Source organism: Podarcis raffonei, chromosome 13 (assembly GCF_027172205.1).
Source record: "Podarcis raffonei isolate rPodRaf1 chromosome 13, rPodRaf1.pri, whole genome shotgun sequence".
NCBI classification, from domain to species: Eukaryota; Metazoa; Chordata; class Lepidosauria; order Squamata; family Lacertidae; genus Podarcis; species Podarcis raffonei.
In genome coordinates, this window is record NC_070614.1 from 2,721,417 (window position 1) to 2,743,235 (window position 21,819).

Here is a 21,819-nt window from a genome sequence, read left to right on the forward strand (position 1 = left end):
TCCTAATCTTTATGAGAGAAATCAAGACAGCCTGTACAGACTCAGACATAGGAGATAAGGATTCAAATTAAGTTCAGGCATCAACTCTAGCAAATCATTGTATTACAGCCGCCGTTTCTTATCATTAAAACTATGCTGCCATTTAAAAAGTTTGCAAGGACGAGTAAGGAAAAGCCACTGTACAGTCTGGACAGCAACTTCTGGACAGGGTGAACTATTAATTGAAACGTATTCCAAAAATTATATTTACAAATTCACATATTCAGAAGGAATGACATTGGTGCAACAACAACCACCTAAAGCAAGTTCTTTGGCCCTCAAGCAGAATGCAGAGTTGAAAGTCTAGATTCCAGTTCTAAGAGTGCCCAAAAAACATGCAGCTAAATGCACCAGAAAGAAAAAGTCAGTCCTGACATATATATATTGGCTTCCTTATTTTCCCCCTTGAAGATCTCTGAATGCCTAAACGATGGTCAAGAACTGGCCACAAACCATGTTTTGACCTTCCTAGTCATGACTTGTAGTGTTATGTGTGACCTTAGAAACCATGATTGAACCAGGGTGGATAAAAATCAATGAGATATATATATATATATATATATATATATATATATATATATATAATCGTTTTTTTTATTTAAATCAGATTTTTTAAAAAAATAAAATGCTTTTGGAGGAAAAATCTTTCTAAAGAGGTTTCTGTAAGATTATTTGGGGCAGTTTTTTTTATGAGAAGATATTATCACAGATGCTTGTTTTTGCAGTTCTCAAAAGTGTGAATTTGTGTCTGCAGAGATAACATGTCTTTTCTTCACAGGAAAAATATTATAAAACATACAGTGGTTTTTTTGTGGGGGGGGTTGGTAGGGAAAATACTCATGTACTTTAAAAACCCCACAAAATTCATTGCTGTTAAATATTTTGGTTACATTCAAAGCTACTATCTCCACTTCACTGCTCAACATACAAATCAGTGTTATATCATACTAACTTCTGACAGCAAAATGCAGAGTATAGAATGAAAGAATCTTTATTTATCTTGACACAAACACAGAACATAAGCGCAAGGACTGGATAAATAGATAGCCAAGGTTATGTATATGCCACAAGTCATTTTTCAAGTGACATAATGGTGAAGAAACCCAAATTATTATTTGGGGGGGCAGTGTATTTCATTATTTTATTTTAATTATTTCTATGTGAATTTATATCTATGGCTCGAGGCAGAAATACTTCTCAATCCCAGTTGCTGAAAAGTGGAGGAGAACAGAGCATTCTTGCACTTGGGTTTTGCGCACTGGCTTCCAACAGGCACCCAGCTGGCGAGTGTCATGGCAGATGCTCGACTAGATGGGCTACCGGCCTGATCCGTATGCTCTTATGCGATTTTAAGTTGTCATAAGCTGCCTTGAGTGATGCACAGCCACTAAAAGGGTATGACAGAAATGTATATATAAATAAGTAAAAAACAAACAAACACTGCATATAACTGGAGGAGTTGGAGAAAGCTGTTAACAGTATTTGTAATCTGCAGCTCAGAGCCCAGTGGCCACACACCCTTTCTTGCTGCAATGCCTCAAAATTAGGCAAAAAACATATCACAGGTACCGCCAGCAGCATCACCTATGTGGTAACTGCTTGCCTCCCAAACACCAGCAATTGTGCCAGCCAGGGGTACCTTTTCACTCACTGCAAACTCAAGGATCAAAAACATCACAATAAGCAGAGTGGGCCACAAATAATTTGCTCAAGTTCACAGAACTAAAAAGTAGAAACTTTATACAGTGGTACCTCGGGTTAACAACTTAATTCATTCCAGAGGTCCATTCTTAACCTGAAACTGTTCTTAACCTGAAGCACCACTTTAGCCACACCACCAGAGCACGATTTCTGTTCTCATCCTGAAGCAAAGTTCTTAACCCAAGGTACTATTTCTGGGTTAGTGGAGTCTGTAACCTGAAGCCTCTGTTAGCCTGAAGCCTCTGTAACCTGAGGTACCACTGTATAGCCTGCCACAAAAATACAAAGATGTGGAATGATGCTACAACTGGGCCAGGGCAATATATTTCACAGAACCAGTATGGGGGGAGACTGCGATGGCAGCTTCACTCAGCGGTATATCTCTGGTGAAACCATCCCTGCTTGAGTCCCTCTGTCTCCAGCGCCTAGTGCACCGAAGGACAAACAAACTAGCCAGGAGCTGGAGGCCCAAGGACTCAAGCAGGGACGGTTTCACCAGCGGTATATCACACTCTGCCCTGGCTGTGTCAGGATGCTGCTAGCGGCTCCCGGCTGGTTGCCCAGGAAAGTGGAAAGACAAGGCAAAGTTTCTTACAGTCCTTTTTTATTTCAATCTTTACAGAGAGAGGCTATAGAACCCAACCTCTTGGATAGTGGCGTTGCCCCGAGTGAATCTCCACCCCCTTCTCTCCCACTTCCTCATTCGTCACCACCCTCTCCTCTACGGGTCCTGCTCCGTGCCCTCTGTCCTCAAGCTCTTTGCTCTCCTACTTTCAAGGCTCGCCGGGTTCTGGGAGATGGAGGGTCTGGAATGCTTTCTAGTGACAACATGTCAGCCAGTTGCTGCTCTGGCTCTGCCTGCTCCTCCTCTCCCATTACAGTGGCACCTTGGTTCTCGAACAGCTTAGTCGTCAAACAACTTGGAACCCAAACGCCGCAAACCCGGAGGTAAGTGTTCCAGTTTGCAAACTTTTTTTGGAAGCCGAACGTGCTCCAATTTGAGCGCCACTTGCAGGCGGTTGTAACTGTCAGGGCAAGGGTAAAACAGCCCCACTCACCCACTCTGCTCACGCCGCCTGAGAAGTCAAAGCTTCCCCTCGTCTCCCTTTCGGGCGCCTCTGCCCTGCTTGCCGTGTCCTGTCAGGGCAAGGGAAGGATGCCCAGCGGTGGCTTGTCCCAGGCCAGCACCAGGGCTGAGTGCAATCTAAACTGTCTTCCTCTTCCTCCTCCTGGGGAGGCAGTTTCCCACATTCCTCCTCTGCCCAGTTCCTGACAGGCAGAGGGAGAAACAAGCAGTTTTTCAGAGCCCCCGACCCTCCACCGGCTCACACAAGCCAGCGGCTTCATTAAACTGGTCTCCCTTCCCAGCTGAGAGAGCCCCAAACCCGCTCCTGCTTGCACATGAGTAGGAGTGGGATTGGGGTTGCAGCCTTGCTTGGAGCCCACCCCCTCGGTGGAAGGCAGCCAGGTGGTGTAGGGGCTCTTGGATGCTGCTGGGGGGGTCTAGTGCTCACTAGCAGCCTCCAGCAGCCCCTCTCCACAAGGCGCCTTCGCCCAGGAGGGTGGGCTGCGTCTTTCCTCCTGGGGTGAATGAACCCCCCTCCCCAGGAAAGAGGCAGCACACCCACACAGGCAAAGGCTAAGGCAGTCAAATGCACAGAGCCTGTGTGCTTGGCTCTTGCCGCCTGGTCCGTCATCGGGGAGTGGGAGGCGAGTGGACAAGGTGGCTCGCCCACCCCCCACACCAGTGAACGTGGAGGGAGTCTGGCCAAGGAGCCCCAAGGTCCTTGCTGCTCAAGTGCAAGCAGCAGGGAAATCTGGGCTGGCTCCGTTGGGGACAGGAGCTCTCCCGCCCCTAGTGGAGCCTGGCCAAAGAGCCCCGAGTCTCCTTCTGGTAATGCACAAGCCCTAAGGCCGACTGAGGCACCTGCCTTGGGCAGTGGAATCTAAGGGGCACCTCTGAGGGCATGCACCCATCTCACTAGATCCTGCTGGAACCCAGAAGGGATGGCTGGTTCCCCCTAGAAAGCCTTCTCCAACCCCCGATTGTTCCTATTGTTGGACAACAGAAGCTCTTCAAGAGTCTTGGCAGCACTGACAGAGAGAACATTAATTTGGCAGAAGCTGGAGGTCCCTGGAAAGGATGGAAAAGAAGAATAACAATGACCTACGTCTTAAGTGGTAGAGTGACTGTTCTGTTCTTTCTAAGAAAACAATGATATGCCATGGGTTAGTAACTACATCATCTGCAAGGGATTACTAGTCTATTGATTCAGAATATTATTTCATCCGTGCACAGGGCTGGAGAATGTCATCCTCTAACCTTGGGCAAGGTTCCATACAGAAAGGAGTTGAAGTCAAAGTATAGTTTCCGTATTACATTTCAAAACATACACAGTAAAAGCCTTCAGTGTGAATATACAATTATTTAGATCACCTTGTTGCATGAGTCATGTACAGCAAAGCCATTAAAAATAAGATATACACTGTCAAAATCTTGCCAAAAAAATAGTAAACTGAGTCCATATGCTACATGAAAATACACCATCAAAATATTAATAAAACTGATACAGGAATGCTGTCACGTGCTTGTATGAATTAGGTAACAATTAAAGCTAAGCCAAATGATGGCTTAGTCAGTGCAAATGAATGGGTTTCCAGAGAGGAAATTTCCTCCTAGCTGGCTCTCTTGCTGCAGCACTGCACTGAACTCAGCTGCTGTTTAGCTTAATGTGTCATCTGAACCCAGCCTTGTGGTGTGCTGTCCCCCAAACAAACCACAGGACAAACCTTAGTGACACCTTGTGGTTTGTCTGGAAGAAAGCTAAACCATGAGTCTGAGCTTAGACGATATGCTAAGCCAAACTGTGGCCCCGCACAGCAGCAGCAGGACCAGGAAGGAGCAAAGAGCCCACAGCCTTCCTTCTGGTAGCCTATAGCGTATGTGCTCACTGTGGACTGACTTAACATTACATGAATTCCAGTAAGAAACAGAAAAAGGAAAAAATGTTAACTTTCCCCTTGGAAGTTGTTCATTTATATGTTGCTTTCTTACCTGCCTGGATCTGATAGCATTAAAACTGACCAGTTAAAAAAAAAAACAAAACATATGGCTCAAATGCCAACCCCATTATAACAAGCATTATCCCTTAAGAATATTGATCAGAGAATGAGATACCTTGTTTTTTACTTAATTTTATACCAAGTGGCTTTGTTACAAATAACAAAACTTTGTCTGATTCTCACCCAAGGATTTGAGAACTACAGATATTGTACAGATATTAATAATTATATGAAAGCAAAATAGTTAACAGCGGTCATTGGTAACAAGGCAACGCTGCGAATTAACCCAAAACATCCTGGCACTGGTTGGCTAATCAACACATGCAATAAAAATCTGTAATCTCATTTCAAACCAGAGGAGGCAACACTGAATTTCACCCTGGACTCTCTCTAGGCAGCTCCTGTTGCGCTGCCTTATTGTTAAGGGTTCCACAGAGAAGTATCCTTATAAGGCTGCCATAAAGGTAAAGGTAAAGGTACCCCTGCTCGTACGGGCCAGTCGTGTCCGACTCTAGGGTTATGCGCCCATCTCGCTTAAGAGGCCGGGGGCCAGCGCTGTCCGGAGACACTTCCGGGTCACGTGGCCAGCGTGACAAGCTGCATCTGGCGAGCCAGTGCAGCACACGGAACGCCGTTTACCTTCCTGCTGGTAAGCGGTCCCTATTTATCTACTTGCACCCGGAGGTGCTTTCGAACTGCTAGGTTGGCAGGCGCTGGGACCGAGCAACGGGAGCGCACCCCGCTGCGGGGATTCGAACCGCCGACCTTTCGATCGGCAAGCCCTAGGCGCTGAGGCTTTTACCCACAGTGCCACCCGCGTCCCTTAAGGCTGCCATACACCCCCTCTAAAAAAGGAAGGGAGTCCAGCATCAGAATTTTGTTTCTTGCCACAACTATAAGCTTAAGATACAAGGTTAGTAAGGGAGAGACATTTTGGCACCTGAGGCAAGCCACAAAATGACACCAACACCCATCAGGGAAGAAGCAGGGAATGGAGATCTACATTGGGAACAAGGCAGGAATGACTAACCTGATGGCTGAAATGGGGATCAAAGGCCGTCGGGCGGGAGGAAGGATCCGCTCTGCATCACGCTGGGGGGGGGGTCAGAGCCCAGCAGACCCCTGAGAGCAGCCTGGCCCGCCACTTGCTTCCTGGGGGCGGGAGGAGACCAGCAGCACCTCCTATTCACCCAGAACAGAAGCAGCCTTGGCAGGGCTACAGAGGCCCCATCCTCCAACGTGTGTGCCCCAGGCCTCTGCTTTTATCATGGCAGTGGCAGCAGCAACAGCCAATGCATTCCTTGGAAGCGGGATCTGCTGCTCCTGTGGATCCTGCCACCCCAGGCAGTTTCTTCCCCTTGCCTCATGGGTCAGCAGGCCCTGAAGGTTAGTCAGCCAATAGTGTTCCTGCATGTAACAGCACACTTTTGGGGGAGAAACTAAGTCAGCTAATTATGAGATATTAAATGAAAACAGGTACTGACCAAATATATAAAAACTAAGAAAGTTGTCCATAGGAAAATACCATGATCCATTGTTGGACAAACTATGTATTAGAATCAACCAAAGTAATTGCAAAATAGTTAGCAAGCTTTCAGGTCCCAAACTGTGTTTCAGTGGCAGGGCACTTACATCCCATGCTTGTATTCAGTAAACTGCATTATATAGTTAGCAAATTCTAAAGGACTCACTTCACACATAAAAAATTAGGGCAGCAAAAAACTAGGAAACACCTGTCACCATATTTAAAAGGTACAAAATAAGATCCTGCTTACAAAGCACCTCCTAAGGATTTTAACATACTCAGCGGAAGCCTTTTGGGATGAAAACAGAGGAAGGAACAAGTAAGGCAAAAATAAGGATAAAAGTTTGTTGAAAAGATCCTGAAAATTCAGCCAAATTTGCCAACTTTCACACACCTCAAATAGCCCTCTTACAAAGGCCACCTGTCAACACCCCAAGGGAGAGAAAATGAAAGTAACTTGCTTTCTATTTGCACACCTAAGTCCTGGATGCTGAAGGGCAACTTCCTGAATCATGCAAACATTCCACACACTGCAAATAGCAACAAAAACCATGACAGATGAGCAAGTTTCTGCAGCCTGACAGTGCCTCCTGAGTTTCGCTGACTCCCGGAAAGCTGTCTTGCCTCATTTTAGCATATCTTTTTTTAATTTTAAGAGGAAGCAATTGCAACGTTTATTCATATCTGAAATGCAAAAGGTTCACTGAACTCTGAGGGCAAAGTTCATGGTTTGTAAACATGTTACACAAAATACTTCCAACATGTTGAACGCACTTATACATATGTAGCACTGGAAATTGTAATGAATGGATTTTTAAAGAACTAAAGCTGCAAAATAACTAATTTGGTTGGGAGGCAAAATTTTAATTAGTAGGGCTGCAGTAAAATGCATTTTTTATTTTTGAAGCTACTTTGGTGCTGATGCTACTGTAATAGGGAATTAAAAAAGCATTCTACATCATATATTGCAAATGGTTAGATTTAACATTACTGTTAGCTTCGCACTTCCTCCAAAATCTAAGAAGCAGGTCTATACAGTAGTGAGGTATGAATATGCATATGTAAATTTAAACGAACTAATTGATTAAATGGTAAAATGACCAACCTAAATGTCTTTAGGTGATGGTACAGCCTTGATTTTAACTCCTTGAAAATGTTGACTCAAGGTTCCCACATGAACAATGTTTCATTATGATGTCATCTTCCCATTACAACATAAAACTATCCAGAGTCTAGTGAAATGCCATTATGATTTAAAAAAGCAGTCGTTCTCTGAAATGCACTTTGCTGTTGTGAGAGGAGAGAAGCATTATCATGAAATCTGAACAATAAAAGGGTCCTTTACTTATTTAAACCTGACAGTGCGCTCTAGAAGGTCCATGAAGCTAGTCTAATGCTAACCTAATGTTGCAATTTTCAGGCTATTGGTATGCTTAAAAGCAGGCAGGCAGTGTCAGGACTGCAGCCAAAGAGCAAGAGAATTTAAATTAAATTCTCTGGTGCTATAAGGAGTAGCCAAGATCCAAGCAGGGCAAATGAGTTTAAAATAAACTACTAACCTGGACTGAAAAGTTCAGCATCTACATGAAACAGTGGTTCCGCTCCTTCCTCCTGGGCCGTGTCCAGAAAGTGGTGGTGGGGGATGAGTGTTCAGACCCCTGGGTTCTCACTTGTGGGGTGCCTCAGGGTTCTGTCCTCTCCCCCATGCTTTTTAACATCTACATGAATCCGCTGGGAGAGATTGTCAGGGGGTTTGGGCTGGGTGTTCATCGGTATGCAGATGATACCCAGCTCTACCTCTCTTTCAAATCAGAACCAGTGAGGGCAGTGAAGGTCCCGTGTGAGTGTCTGGAGGCAGTTGGAGGATGGATGGCGGCTAAAAGGTTGAGGCTGAATCCTGACAAGACAGAAGTATTGTTTTGGGGGGACAGGGGGCAGGCTGGTGTGAGGATTCCCTGGTCCTGAAAGGGGCAACTGTGCCCCTGAAGGACCAAGTGCACAGCCTGGGAGTCATTTTGGACTCATAGCTGTCCATGGAGGTGCAGGTCAATTCTGTGTCCAGGGCAGCTGTTTACCAGCTCCATCTGCTACTGAGGTTGAGACCCCACCTGCCTGCAGACTGTCTCGCCAGAGTGGTGCATGCTCTGGTTATCTCCCGCTTGGATTACTGCAATGCACTCTACATGGGGCTACCTTTGAAGGTGACCCGGAAACTACAACTAATCCAGAATGCAGCAGCTAGACTGGTGACTGGGAGAAGCCATCAGGACCTTATAATACCAGTCCTAAAGGATCTTCACCGGCTCCCAGTACATTTCTGAGCACAATTCAATGTGTTGGTACTGACCTTTAAAGCCCTCAATGGCCTTGGCCCAGTATATACCCCCATCACTCACCGAGACACTGAGGTCCAGCTCTGAGGGTCTTCTGGCGGTTCCCTCACTGTGAGAAGTGAAGTTACAGGGAACCAAGCAGAGGGCCTTCTCGGCAGTGGCACCCTTCTTTGCAATGCCCTCCCATCAGATGTTAAGGAATAAAGAACTACACAACTTTTAGAAGACATTTGAAGGCAGCCCTGTATCAGGAAGTTATTAATGTGCAACGTTTTACTATGTTTTTATATGCACTGCAAGCCACCCATAGTGTTGGGGAAACCCAGCCAGATAGGCAGGGCGACAACAACACCACAAAGTACAGATGTTGGGGGGGAACTTCTATCTGAGAGCCTGAAGTCAGAGTTTACATCACTCGGCAAGATGGACAAACAGTCTGATCTGGTAAAGGCAGTTTCCCAGGCCTGAAAGGAGAACAGCATCTTCACCAAAGCAGCAAATGGAACCAGTGGGTTACTAGCCTTAATGGAGAACCACTTTGCTCACTTCATGCAATCCAAACATCATAGGAATAAGCATATTTTCTAGGTAACATATTTGCCTAATTGACCGCAACTGTGAAAAATGGTGAAGCATTATTTTTTGTAGATTTGGTGGATAACGTTGTTTGAGGAGAGGAAAGCCCCAGCCTTATTTTTAAAATTAGCTTTAGGGTGGATTAGCACAGCTTGTGACCTACATGTCAAATGCAGCCCTCAAGACCCGCACTGTGGCCTGCCAGGAGCTGCTCCCGCCAGGCCTTTCAAACTATTCAGTTCCAGCTCAGTAATGAGGGTGAAAAGCAACACACACATTCAAAACTTTCCCTTTGGCAGCCCAGGTACTCAAGAAGATGAAGCATTTAATTCTACTGTCAGACACAATCCAATTTTGTTCATGCGAGAGTTTCCACTAGACCAAATTGATTTGGTATACTCAAAAGTTTGATAAGGGACACAGAGCTCTACAGAAAAGAAGTATTATGTGGTAATGGGCATTTCAGAGCCACTGAAAGAAAAGCTTGCTGCCCTCAACACTACAGCTGCTCCAATAAAGAGTATCCTGAGAACCTGGTTCAAATTTCACCTCGTCTTTGAACTCACTAAGTAACTTGAAGCAAACCCTCTTCGAAGCCCTCAAGCCACACATAACCGTGTAATCAGTGTTAGAAACTCAGATATATAAGGTAGGTGAAAATGGCTCCTTAAAAACCAGGCTTACAGTCGCCAAAACAGAATGCCTAGTTGCCATTTTGGGGCCAGATGGCTCAAAAGTCATATTTTTCAATACGACTTTTTGGTGCTGTGATTCATTCTGATTGTGCAGATAAAATATCACAGATAGCATTCTATAGGGTGTGTTGCTAGTGTTTGAAAATAGTCAAGATCCAAGAATCCCCAGGCAGGCACCTCCAGATGGTGGAGACGTCAGGTGCTATCCTAGTGCCCAGGCATCTTCACTCAGTCACAAGGGCCAAGAGTCAGGTGAAAAAAATGCACCTAGCAAATTTCAAATCCTAATTCTTACCTAATGAGGTGGAAGCTGATTCATTGGGACAACCAGGGCTCACCTTACCAAGTGAAATGCCCAGATTTTTTTTTAAGTCCTCAAATCTCAAAGCCACACTCTTTCCTGTCCCACACCTCATTCCACAATTGATTTCAATGCAGAGTGTGCCCTGGGTACTTTTCTGTCAATCTCTCATTCTATGGCTAATGAGCTCTCTGCACCACTCAGTTAATCTCAGTCCAAAACTATTCCCAGACCAGGGGGTCATGATCTGCCCATCTGTCTCTAAGCACCAAACCCAATTTTTATCTTACCAGAAGTACTAGCTCTTTGTCCTGGATGTGTAATTTCCCCTCCTCACTTGTCACTATTTCAATCCAGATAATGCATCTAACAAGAACTATTCTACTTTTCGGGTAGACCCACGAGCTGTTCTGAGCACGCTCAGAGCTGTTTCTACATCTGCAAACAGCTCAAACTGCTAAGTATAAAATGCCAATGTTCAAATGTCCACTGTTTCTTTGCAAAGAGAAGGACAGGGAGAGTACCAAAACAGGTGGAAAAGAAGAAAAATTTTCTCCCACAGAGATGCAATTCTGGCAGCAGGGATGCTTTGTGTGCAACTCAGACTTGAGGCAAGTGCTGAAGGCTCTTCAGGGCTGGCAACCTCTTCCCAATCCCACTGGGCTCCAACAACTGCACCAACACTCAACTGTACAGAATAGGCACCTGAATGCAGAAGCAAACCCAAAGGGTGTGTGGGTGTGGGTGTGGAAATAATAACTGGGATCTGTAAGTCCTTGAAGTGCTTGCAGGTCAACTAAGAAGAGTTCACTGCTTCCAGGCCCTTCTTCCCAGGGCTGGCCTGACATTCTCCAAACAATAAAGCCTCTACCGGGAACTTCAGTCCTGCAGCAGGAATCCCTGAAGTTCTCCGCTCCAGTCCTTGGTTCCCCTTTTCCAGCTTTCCACCAGCCTGTTTCTCCTCCGCCTGCTCTTTCTGCAAGCCTCTTCCAGACTAGGTACCCCAACTTTATCTTTCCTCCTCCCCGCTCTCCCCTCTAGAAAAAGAAAGGCCAGCCTCTCCAAAGCCAGGGCTGCTGGGAGATATGGCCCCTATGAACAGTTAACTTATTAAACCTCACAATAGTTTCATACTTATCTGTCTATGTATTTCTAATAGTATAACAAAATCAGTAATTTTTGATATACAGTAACTGTAAAAACTACTCTGAAAATTTGTTGTTCCAAAAAATGAAACCATCTGGTTGTAAATATTAAGATTATACCAGAAAGAATGAGTCTTTCTGTAAAAAAATAAAATGATTTAAATCAAGTCTTACTGACTAGCGATTTAAACTGTGATTTAAATCGATTTGATTTAAATCAAATCCACCCTGGTGCTATTTGTAAAACAGCAATGCTTAAGTGTCCACTTAAGGAAGATAGGGAGAAAACCAAAAGTTGGCCACCACCCCACCATGACCTCTCAGTAGACCCACCAGGTTCCAGAGGACACTGACTGACCACTTCTTATAGAGTTAGTGCAAGGATTACAGGATGGTGTAATGAGGTTCTATGCATTATTACCATATTTTCCAGGACCAGTCTAGAATAGAGAAGCAGTATGAAGATGAGAGCCAACATTTTCATTCATGAGCTACACTCAAGTATTAACTGCCAGTGATGAGCCATTCCTAACACTTGTTTAAAATGAAATTATTTCAGACTTACACTAATTGTTCTAAAAAAAGAAAGAAGACATTGACAGATGGGTTTTAAAAAGAATTAAAGCAAGTTCATGGAAAAGGAGTGTATCAATAGCTATTAACTATGACACCTAAATGAAATCTCTGTATTTGGAGGCAATACACCTCTGAATAGTGCAAGCTCAGGGCTGGGCACAATTATGAGTTAGAATCATAGAATTGTAGCGTTGGAAGGGACCCCAAGGATCATCTAGTCCAATCCTCTGCAATGCAGGAATCTCAACTAAAGCTCCCACAACAGGTGACCACCCAGCCTCTGCTTACAAACCTCCAGTGAAGAAAAGTCCACAACCTCCAGGGAGACTGTTCCACTGTCTAACAGCTCTTTCAGTAGCAAAATAGCAAGATGGTGTTTGGAGGTATTTCAAAAATCATACTATATAATTAATTCATTAACAGAAATGTGGGTTTTAAGAATATGTGGACATATCTATATAAAGAAATCATAACAATGAAGCAGAGAAGCGAGCTTGTGTAGTATCAGTCTATATGACTTTTTAAAAATAGGATTTCTTTGTGGTTAGCTGCTCTTCATCAAAAGACTCACGTGAAATTCCTCAAATGCTGTGAGGATGCAGTGCATTGGGGACGACAACCAAGTCGCAGCTGCCATTGACCCACCTTTATTCTGTCCCTCAAAGATTCCTGGTTCCTGCAAGGCTGGGGGCTGGACCCCTCCCAACTCTACAATTCTGAATCCTGCCTTTATCCTCGCTTGCCTTCTCACACCCCACATTTCACTTCCTTACTTACTTTCTGTTGCATTCAGCTTTAGTCCAGTGCAGTGGCTACATTAGATTTTTTTTTGCGTGGGGGGGGGAGGAATCCCTTCACAGAATTAACAGGCAGACACCAAAAACTCCTCCCTCCTCCTGCTTCTGCTGTGTTAGTTGCCAGGTACGAACATTTCTCTTGAGCTGAAGCTGGGAAGTCATGAGTGCTGGTGTCACAAAGGCTTTCCTCCTGAAACTAAGGGAAACAATTGTGGGTTTGGGAGTAAGATGATTCAACAAGTTCCCTGAATATTTTTTCAGACTTGGAGTGCAATACTCATCAGAGTTTGCAGGTCTCTCTCATAGCTAGAGGAAGGGGCAGATTTGCAATTTTAATTTTTTGAGATAGAGAGCGGAAAGCTTTTAGCTGGCCCAGACACTGAGGCACAGAGAGAAGGGTTGTGCTCCAAGTGCTCCTCTCACTTCTCACTACTCTCTAAAACAGTGAATCACATGGGATCAGGTCAACGGGAACTAATGGCTACATTTACACCCTTCTCGCCATAGGCAATCGCTCCACAGCAACAGATGAACGGACATTCGTGTCAGAATCTGTGTCGTTCAGCGTGGAAGACCCTGAGGAGTTCTAGCTCCGAGAGGCTAGAGTGCATCACTCCATTTAGAAAGGAGAGAGAGCCCTTTTGAAAAAGTGCACTGTAAAGACTTAAAAGCATAGGAAGAGAGCATGAAAGCATTAGGAGATCAAGACTTGAAAAGCCTGATGAGGAAACTGCCTTTACATTAAAAGGCAAGCACAATTTCCAGTAGCCTTTTGAGGTTATGCACTTCAGAGAAGAGGGAAATAATAGGTCTTTTTATTTTTTAAAAATAGCTGCACAGTAAAATGAAATGCAAGAAAGCGGGCAAAAATAAAATCAATGGATATTTTGAACAATTCATCTAAAAACAAAGGCCTGAAGCCAAGGATGCCTGCTTATTTCAAAGATCAGTCAACGAACTTCAACCTCGCCAACCTCTGAAGTTCCTGGTTCATGTGCAATGGTTTGGCTGTCCTTTCTCGCTCTCTCGCCTTCCCCTCGTGCCCTTAAACTCAATTCTTCCAGAACCCAGGGCCCTCATCTCTCATGGACAGCCAGGGAACCCCTGCACCCTCCCCCCTTTCCCTAAGGTCCATCCATGGCAGGGAAAGGGGTCCTTTGTCTGCCCCCCCTTTCTTGCATTGGCTCTAGAGTGGATTACGCCTGCCAAACTGCAGACAAATAGGTCTGGGTGGGGTTGCAGCAGAAGTAAGTGGGATTCACTTTCCTCCATGATCTGGAGTGGGGGCATGGACTTACTCAAAAACAATAAAGAGGCAGCTGAGGAGTGTTTTCTTGCCTGCACATTTAAAAAAAACACTTTGCGGCATCCCACTGGCTTTCCTTCCTAGCACTTGATTGTGTCCTCCAACAGGTCTCACAGGCCTTACAGCATTACATGCTTGTGATGTTGCCTGTGGAGTTCTGAAGAGTTCTGAGTTTTGTGTTGGTTAAAAAGAGCAACAATGAAATAGAGCTTGAACTTTTTTTTTAAAAAAAGGCTCAGTTCTTACAATGTCCGTGGATATAGAGAAACACAGTGATATGTATTAAAGCTTAGATTACAGAAAATAACAAAATTAACTGTGGCAGAGCAATATGAGGCTTTGTGGGAGCCCAGATGTTGGGGGGTATAGACATTGTGCTTCAACCTGGAAGTGGGGGGGATTCCAAAATCATCCTGATTCTATTGTTGCCATATGTCCAGAACTTCCTAGACATGTCCAAGATTTAAGCAGTGAAAATAGTGTCCGGGGGAATTTGGGGAAATCTGCAAAATGTCTGGGATTTTGAAGTTGATTGCTTAAAAAAAAGCTCAGTAACTCTGAGATTCCTAAAAAAAATCACAACAACTTTTTGTTTTCTGAATTTACTTCTTGAAATATGGTAACCCTATCTTGATTCATTTGGCCCAACCAAAGCTCAATACTGTACCTAACCCTACCTGATAAGAACACGACTATCAACCCTGGCACACATCCTGAACACTCAACACAATCACAGTTAAACACACATCAGACACACACAAATGCACATCCCCCCCCCACAAAGACAAAATTCACACAGTCACACTCAAATACAATCACACACAGCATCCTGTGATGGGAATAAAAACCTTCCACTCCACTGGACGTGAGCAGGTAATGTGAGATTGCAGAGTAAAATTCTTCCTGATCCTTGTGTACATGGTTCAAACCTTGCTTCCTAGTACATCAAAAAGGGGAAGAAACTCCTCCCCTCCAGCTGATTAGAGCAAAGGATATTAGTAGTGGTTGGCCATTATTATTATTATTATTATTATTATTATTATTATTTGGTTAAATTTATATATTGCCCTTCATCCGAGGATCACAGGGTGGTATAGAGTATAAAAACTCAAAAAATACATATTGTAATAACCAAACAATAACTTCTCACAAACTCACTTTAAAAGGCCATGGAATGCACAATCAGCCAAAGAAAAACAGAGAAACAGTTTTGCCGAGCACCTAAAGGTGTATAATGAAGGCGCCAGTTGAGCCTCCCTGGAAAGAGCATCCCACAAGCAGGGAGCCACTGCAGAAAAGGCCCCGTTCTCATGTTGCCACCCTCTGGACCTCGCATGGAGGAGACAGGCAAAAAAGGGCCTCAGATGATGATTGCAGTTCATATGGGGAGGGGTGGTTTATGGCCTGCAGAAACCTGAGAAGTGGGGAGGGTGTGATCTGCAACCAGTGCCTGTTGGTCACAGGGAGCGGGTGGGAGGGAGAACAGCCTGGAAGAGGAGGAGGAGGATCAGGCCCACAGGACAAAGATTCCTCAGCATCGCTTTATGGCTTTTTGTATTCCTTTACCCATATTACTGTAGTTTTTGTTTGAAAATGATCTGATAGTTTTAATTTTGTTAACTGCCTTTGAAACCTTTATGGTGAGGGGTAGAACTTTTTAAAACAAACAGATGCAAGTTCCAAATCCTATAACCACAGACCCTCCAAGTGTCCCTATTTTCCAGCAACAATCTAGGTTTTACAGAAGCCGCCCCAGTTTCTGATTTGATCCCAGAATGACCCTCTTTTCCTTAGGACATCCCTATTTTCATCAGAGAAATGTTGGAAGGTATGGAGTTATCTCCAAGCTAAGGAGATAAGTTGCCAAAAGTGGATAGGGAATTGGGGACTTGGGGAAGCCCACCTAACAATGTTTAGAAAAAATAAGGATAAGAATTTGTTTGTATTGTTTGTTTTTTTCTGTTTGTGTTGTTTAGTTGTGTTATAAACTGAATAAAACAATTGGGGGGGACAAAGTAGATAGGGGAAATTTTTATTATGGAATAGGACGTCCCTACTTTCATCAGGGACGCGGGTGGCGCTGTGGGTAAAACCTCAGCACCTAGGACTTGCCGATTGCATGGTCGGCGGTTCAAATCCCCACGACGGGGTGCGCTCCCATCGTTCGGTCCCAGCGCCTGCCAACCTAGCAGTTCGAAAGTACCCCCGGGTGCAAGTAGATAAATAGGGACCGCTTACCAGGGGGAAGGTAAACGGCGTTCCGTGTGCTGCGCTGGCTCGCCAGATGCAGCTTGTCACGCTGGCCACGTGACCCGGAAGTGTCTGCGGACAGCGCTGGCTCCCGGCCTCTAGAGTGAGATGAGCGCACAACCCTAGAGTCTGGCAAGACTGGCCCGTACGGGCAGGGGTACCTTTACCTTACTTTCATCAGAGAAAAGTTGGAGGGCGTGTAACCATACATCTGTTTTGCATTCCCTCTAGTAAATTATTTCTAGGCCCTCTGCCCCATAATCACTCCTTTGGGACCATTTGCCCTGCTTTAGAAGAACATATTGCCTCCTGAGTATCAGAACTAATCATGGCAGACCTATTTAAAATAACCAGCCTAGGAATCTAAGCACAAATACTATGATCAGAGCAGAAATACTATATGCAGCAGAACTAGCATTGTATGTGCTTTCAAGGTACTGATATTTAACACAGAAGTCTCACAATTTTTGGATATACAGACGCACCAGAAATCATATGAGAGATCTTTGTGTTAAAATCTCCATCAAACAGGTCACCTGCTTGTTCTGATATACAAATAAGTGACCTGCTGTATGGAGATTAAACACACAGATCTCTCACATGATTTCTGGAGTGTATTTTCATGCAAGACTAATACCTATTACACTGGTAATCTGGTGTATTTGAGCACTGTCCAAACCACCTTAAACACACACACATATATTTACTCCAAGGTCATTATTAGTAAAATACACAATCAGACTCTACACAAATTCATATGGAATTCTGATGATTTGGGGGTTTAAAATAAGTTTCACCTTGCTTACATTCCATAGTGCTTTAAAATCATATCATATCTGATTTGCATTTTATTTTATTTTTACTGAGAGCAAACAGCAGCTTATCCGGCCAATTCCATACTTTCAAAGCTAGAGTTGCTCATGTTTCTTTAAAAACAATATCCAACACTTTAGAAATTCAACACATTGTAAAGGCAATTTCACAAGGAACCCAAGAAGCATAAAAACAGGGAGTGAGGGGAACCCTTGCAGGAAGCAGAAGCAACAATTTTGGACATGGGGAGGGGAGGGGGCTTGTCTGACCCCCACCTGACACTCATCCCCAGCAAGGATTCTTTCTATAGGGAAGGCAGGGTGGTTAGACAGTTAAGAATTGGATCCTGCCCTGAAAGGGGCAATCCTCTGCGTTGAGGCAGCCCAATCACAGGTGGAATAACCAGGGACAGGCAGAACTGGTATTGTGAAAACTCAAAAGGCTCTTGATCCAAGGGTCAGAAAACTCTCTTCCCTGGGGACAGGGGAGTAGCCAAGGGAGGACGGGGGGGGGGGCAGCTTTCCCCCCATTAAATCAAGTAAATCAATAAAAATACTTCACTGAGGTTCTGCCCCTCCCCACATATAAAGTCTGGCTATGCCCCTGCCAGGGGAAGAGGGTCATGGACACAACTTGTAGCAGAATTTCACCAGTGCCAGGAATTCATTAGTGCCAAGTGGGCAACGAAATGCGCCTGTCAAGTCAAAGATGAAAAAGAAAGAAGGCCGGTCTCTCAGGTCCCACCTGCCTCACTCAAGGCAAGGAAAAAGCAAACAGGCACCAGCTCCCACGGGCGCAGCCAAGGAGGGGCAGGCCTTTTGTTGGGGGGGGGAGAACCTCAGTTTGCTATGTATTTTTGTTTTTAATTGATTGGGGGGGCAGCTACCCCCCCCTCCCTTAGCCACGCCCAAGGCAGCGCCACAGGTTTGTCCCGTCCCCCCCCGCCAGCTACAGGTGGCTCCGCTCCCCTCCTTGGTGGGAGGAGGAAGTTTGCAAAATGCAGCTGCGGGCGGCTGTTCACACGAGTGGACACGGGGAGGGCCCGCGCCGTCGGCTAAGGGGCCTGGAAACGGGCCCCACCTGGGGGGGGCTGGGCAACTGGAAACACGCCGCGTGGTGGGAGCAACAGGTCTCCCTCGGGGATAAGGAGGCAGCTGCCGGGGAGTCGGAGGGGAGGAGCCGTCGGTCCCAGGCGCGCCCCCCTCGTGTTTGCAAGCCTCGCGCGGGGAGGGAGGCAGGAGGAGGCCGCGGGCAGCCAGCGACGCGCGACCGGGACCAAGGCGCTCGGCAAGCCAACGCTTTTCCGGCGCGCAAATTGTACGGAAAGGCGCCAGCTGCACGTCTGAATGCATACACGGGGTACAAAAAGGCAAAGGAAGGCAACCGGTGCCATGTTTTAAAGACACTGCAATTTCACGTGGCGGAAGGAAGGCAAGCCTGGGGAGGGATCGTGACACGGGGGGGGGTGGAGACTCCCTGCTGCCTCGGATCCCCCGATATCCCGCAGCCCCAGCCCGCCTTCCCCTGGCCCCACTCACCGGCAGCTCCACGCTGACCTCGGTGCCGTCGAGCAGCTGCACCCGACACTGCAGCGCCGCTCGGCCGCCCGTCGCGGCCGCCTGGATGTGCGGGGGCGCCGGGGCTCCGGCCGAGGCCGCCCGGGGCGCCCCGTCGCGCTCGTCTCCTTCGCCGGCTGCTCGCCCGTAGCGCTGCATCGACCGCCGGCCGAAGGTCCTGCGCAGGAACCGCAGCATGGCGCGCCTTCGCTCCAGGGTACGCGAGCGGCACTCCGGCTCCTGGCGGCCCGGCGCTACTGCGCGGACGGAGCTCCGCCGCCGCCCGCCGGGGAGCCAGGCAGGCAGGCAGGCAGGCAGCGGTGGGCTCGCCGCCGCCGCCGCCGCTGGGCGGGGTCCCCGTCTGCCGCCGCCTCCCTTCCTGCCGCAGACGGCGGCGGCTGCACAAAGGCGGCAGCGGCGACCTGTGGCGGCGGCGCCGTCGTCGCTCTGGCTCGGCCCAAGGGGGCCGCGTCCCTCGCCCGCCTCCGGGGACGCCTCGCGGAAAGGGCGCCTGCGGCTCTACCTGCGCCGGGCTGGCCACCTGCTCCACCTGGCCTTACCTGGGCGGAGGAAGAGGGCTCGGAACGGCGGCCGAGATGCCTCGCTCCTCCCCGGAAAGCCGGCCAGGCCCTTCGGCGAGTCGGGGGCGCCCTCTCTGGCCCGCGCCGAGGCAGGCGAACGGCGGAGGGCGCGTCTCTTACTCCGAAGAAGCCTGCGGACGTTGGACACTTACTTCCGAGTAAGTTCTGGGCAAAGCCAAGCCAAGGGGAAGGGGCCTGGCAACGCACGCTTGGATCTCGGCCTGAGCAACTGTTAGGATGGGAATGGTTGGTTCGTTTTCCAGTCTGTGGTCTTGTTTTCTTTGTCACAGGATTGCAGAGGTGGGAAGGGTCCCCAAGGGTCATCCAGTCCAGCCCCTTGCAATGCAGAAATCTCAGCTATTGAGGAGAGCCCACAACTTCCCAAAGGAGCCCCTTTCACTGTTGAACATCAATGTATTTTGTGCTTCTATTTTGTAGGAACCGCCATTCCATCCATGATCTAGTGGAGATTCCTGCATTGCAGAGGGTTGGACTAGATGACCCTTGGGGTCCCTTCCAACTCTACCATTCTAGGATTACTATCACAAGAGCCCTGCTGGATCAAGCCAACTAGCAATCTCTTCTCCCAGGAGTCAACCAGATGCCAATGGGAAGCACACGGGCAGATCCTGAACACCCGGCAGCCCCCCGCACAGAGCTTAGGGTGAGGCCAGTGGAAGGGAGTGCGAAACGAGGGTTTCTGTAAAGCACAGAACACACTGAGGCTGCACCCTTAATTGTTTCGTTTTCATTTCATTTTTAATTTGCATACCGCCTTTTCTATCTTGCTATATACAAAGCAGTTTACAAGCTGAAGAAACAATAATATACAGCAAAGGTCATACATCTTATAATAATCCAATCCAAATATCACAATAAATATATGACTTAAAATAAACAACATTATCAAATAAAGTAATATTTAATAACCCATTAGAATATAATCGTATACAAGAAAAAAATGTCAACCTATCAGCAAATATTAGACAGAAATTCACTCTCAACAATTGCAGTAACCGTTACTTAAATTATAAAATAAAGCAACAGCAAAATACATAAAATACCACAATACATAAAAAGCCATAAAGTAATGATACTGTTGTTCATTAATGGTGCCCTTTGTTTAGGTGTTGGTGTCCTAGAGCAAAGCCGAACCCAGATGGAGGACCTTCTTGCAGGACCAGGCGTGCTGAGATGCATGTGTGAACAAAGAAGGTTTGCCCTGTCCAAGAAAGAAAACAGTATATGGCCCAAGTCTTGAGCTCTTCAGCACAGAAGGCATCCATCTTAACACAGTGTCTTCTCTGGTATGCTATGGATCAAAGCAGCAAAGCACAACACAGATGAGGGCCAGTTGTCTCACTTTCCTGTCTCTGTCAGTGAGCACTGCAAGTTGCCAAGTTTCTCTCTGTCCAGGGCTGTGTGTAGGAGCAAGTAGGAGTCCAAGTGACTAGCACAAGCCGCAAGGAGCAGTTTAACTCAGACTCCAGTCATGTCCATGAATTTCAGCCCTTCCAGAGAAATGAAAGGTTGCCATCACTCCAATGGAGAAAAGTCAAGTTCTGCACTGTTATGATGAGAGCAGACCTTGCTCTCTGCCCTGGCTGGCCTGGCAGTGAGAAGGCACCTTTACACAATCCACCTCTATATGTTCCCATCACCCACCGAAGATCCTTGCAATGTCTGCCCTCCACATACAACCTGCCTTTCAGGATGGTGTGCATTTTGCAACTCAGAAAAAAACTGGACGTATGAACTAAGTACAGAAAGTGTTAAAGGGTTGTGCAATTCATAGGGAAGGGGAAGGCTGGTGGCAGAATAGTTCTGTAAAAAACAAAACAAAAACCTAATCCTCAAAAGGTTCTCATTTATGATCGCCCACGCCACCTTGGGAAGAATATACAGTGGTACCTCGGGTTACAGACACTTCAGCTTACAGACGCTTCAGGTTACAGACTCCGCTAACCCAGAAATAGTATTTTGGGTTAAGAACTTTGCTTCAGGATGAGAACAGAAATCGCACGGCGGCAGCAGCGGGAGGCCCCATTAGCTAAAGTGGTACCTCAGGTTAAGACAGTTTCAGGTTAAGAACGGACCTCCAGAACGAATTAAGTTCTTAACCCAAGGTACTACTGCATCTGGAATGGCAGCCTAGATATATTTTAAATAAAGAAAATATTACAGCCCTTCTGTGTTCTTTGCCTCTCTTCCTTTGCAACAACCAGGCTGGGAATATATGATTTTGCAATAGCTGCAGACTCCTTTTTGCCTTCTGGAAGCCTAACACGCACACCCTACCTCAGTATTTAAACAAAACAAAATATTAAAAGAATGCTGGATAAGAAAAGAAAGAGAAATTAATTGGGAAATGCAACATTGTTCAAAATTAGGGCAAGAAAGGAAAATTACCAGATTAGAACAAGGCTGCAATGCCTGTTGGAAGAATTGGGTTAGGTCAAGGTATACAAGAGGAGATTTCATGAAGTCAGTTTGCTAAAAATTCACCCTACTAGAGGGAGTCTACTGATCTCTCAAATAATTTGCAATACCAAATTACACCTC

The 21,819-nt window shown here is 46.3% G+C and overlaps 1 protein-coding gene across 10 annotated transcripts in view; it reads right to left on the bottom strand.

Annotated features, from left to right (window-relative positions):
* EPB41L4B (erythrocyte membrane protein band 4.1 like 4B) overlaps positions 1 to 19,596 on the bottom strand; it is a 135,733-nt gene extending 116,137 nt beyond the window's left edge. For 6 of the 10 annotated variants that reach the window (XM_053360700.1, XM_053360701.1, XM_053360699.1 and 3 more), the window contains exon 1: positions 19,237 to 19,596. In XM_053360700.1, coding sequence (XP_053216675.1) covers positions 19,237 to 19,581 — 345 coding nt within the window. In that variant the 5' untranslated portion in view covers positions 19,582 to 19,596. Of the gene's footprint in view, positions 1 to 12,599; positions 12,786 to 18,658; positions 18,932 to 19,236 lie in introns of those variants that run through there. The other 4 variants (XM_053360702.1, XM_053360705.1, XM_053360706.1 and 1 more) reach the window with 4 other exon arrangements.
* Positions 19,597 to 21,819: the final 2,223 nt, after the last annotated feature.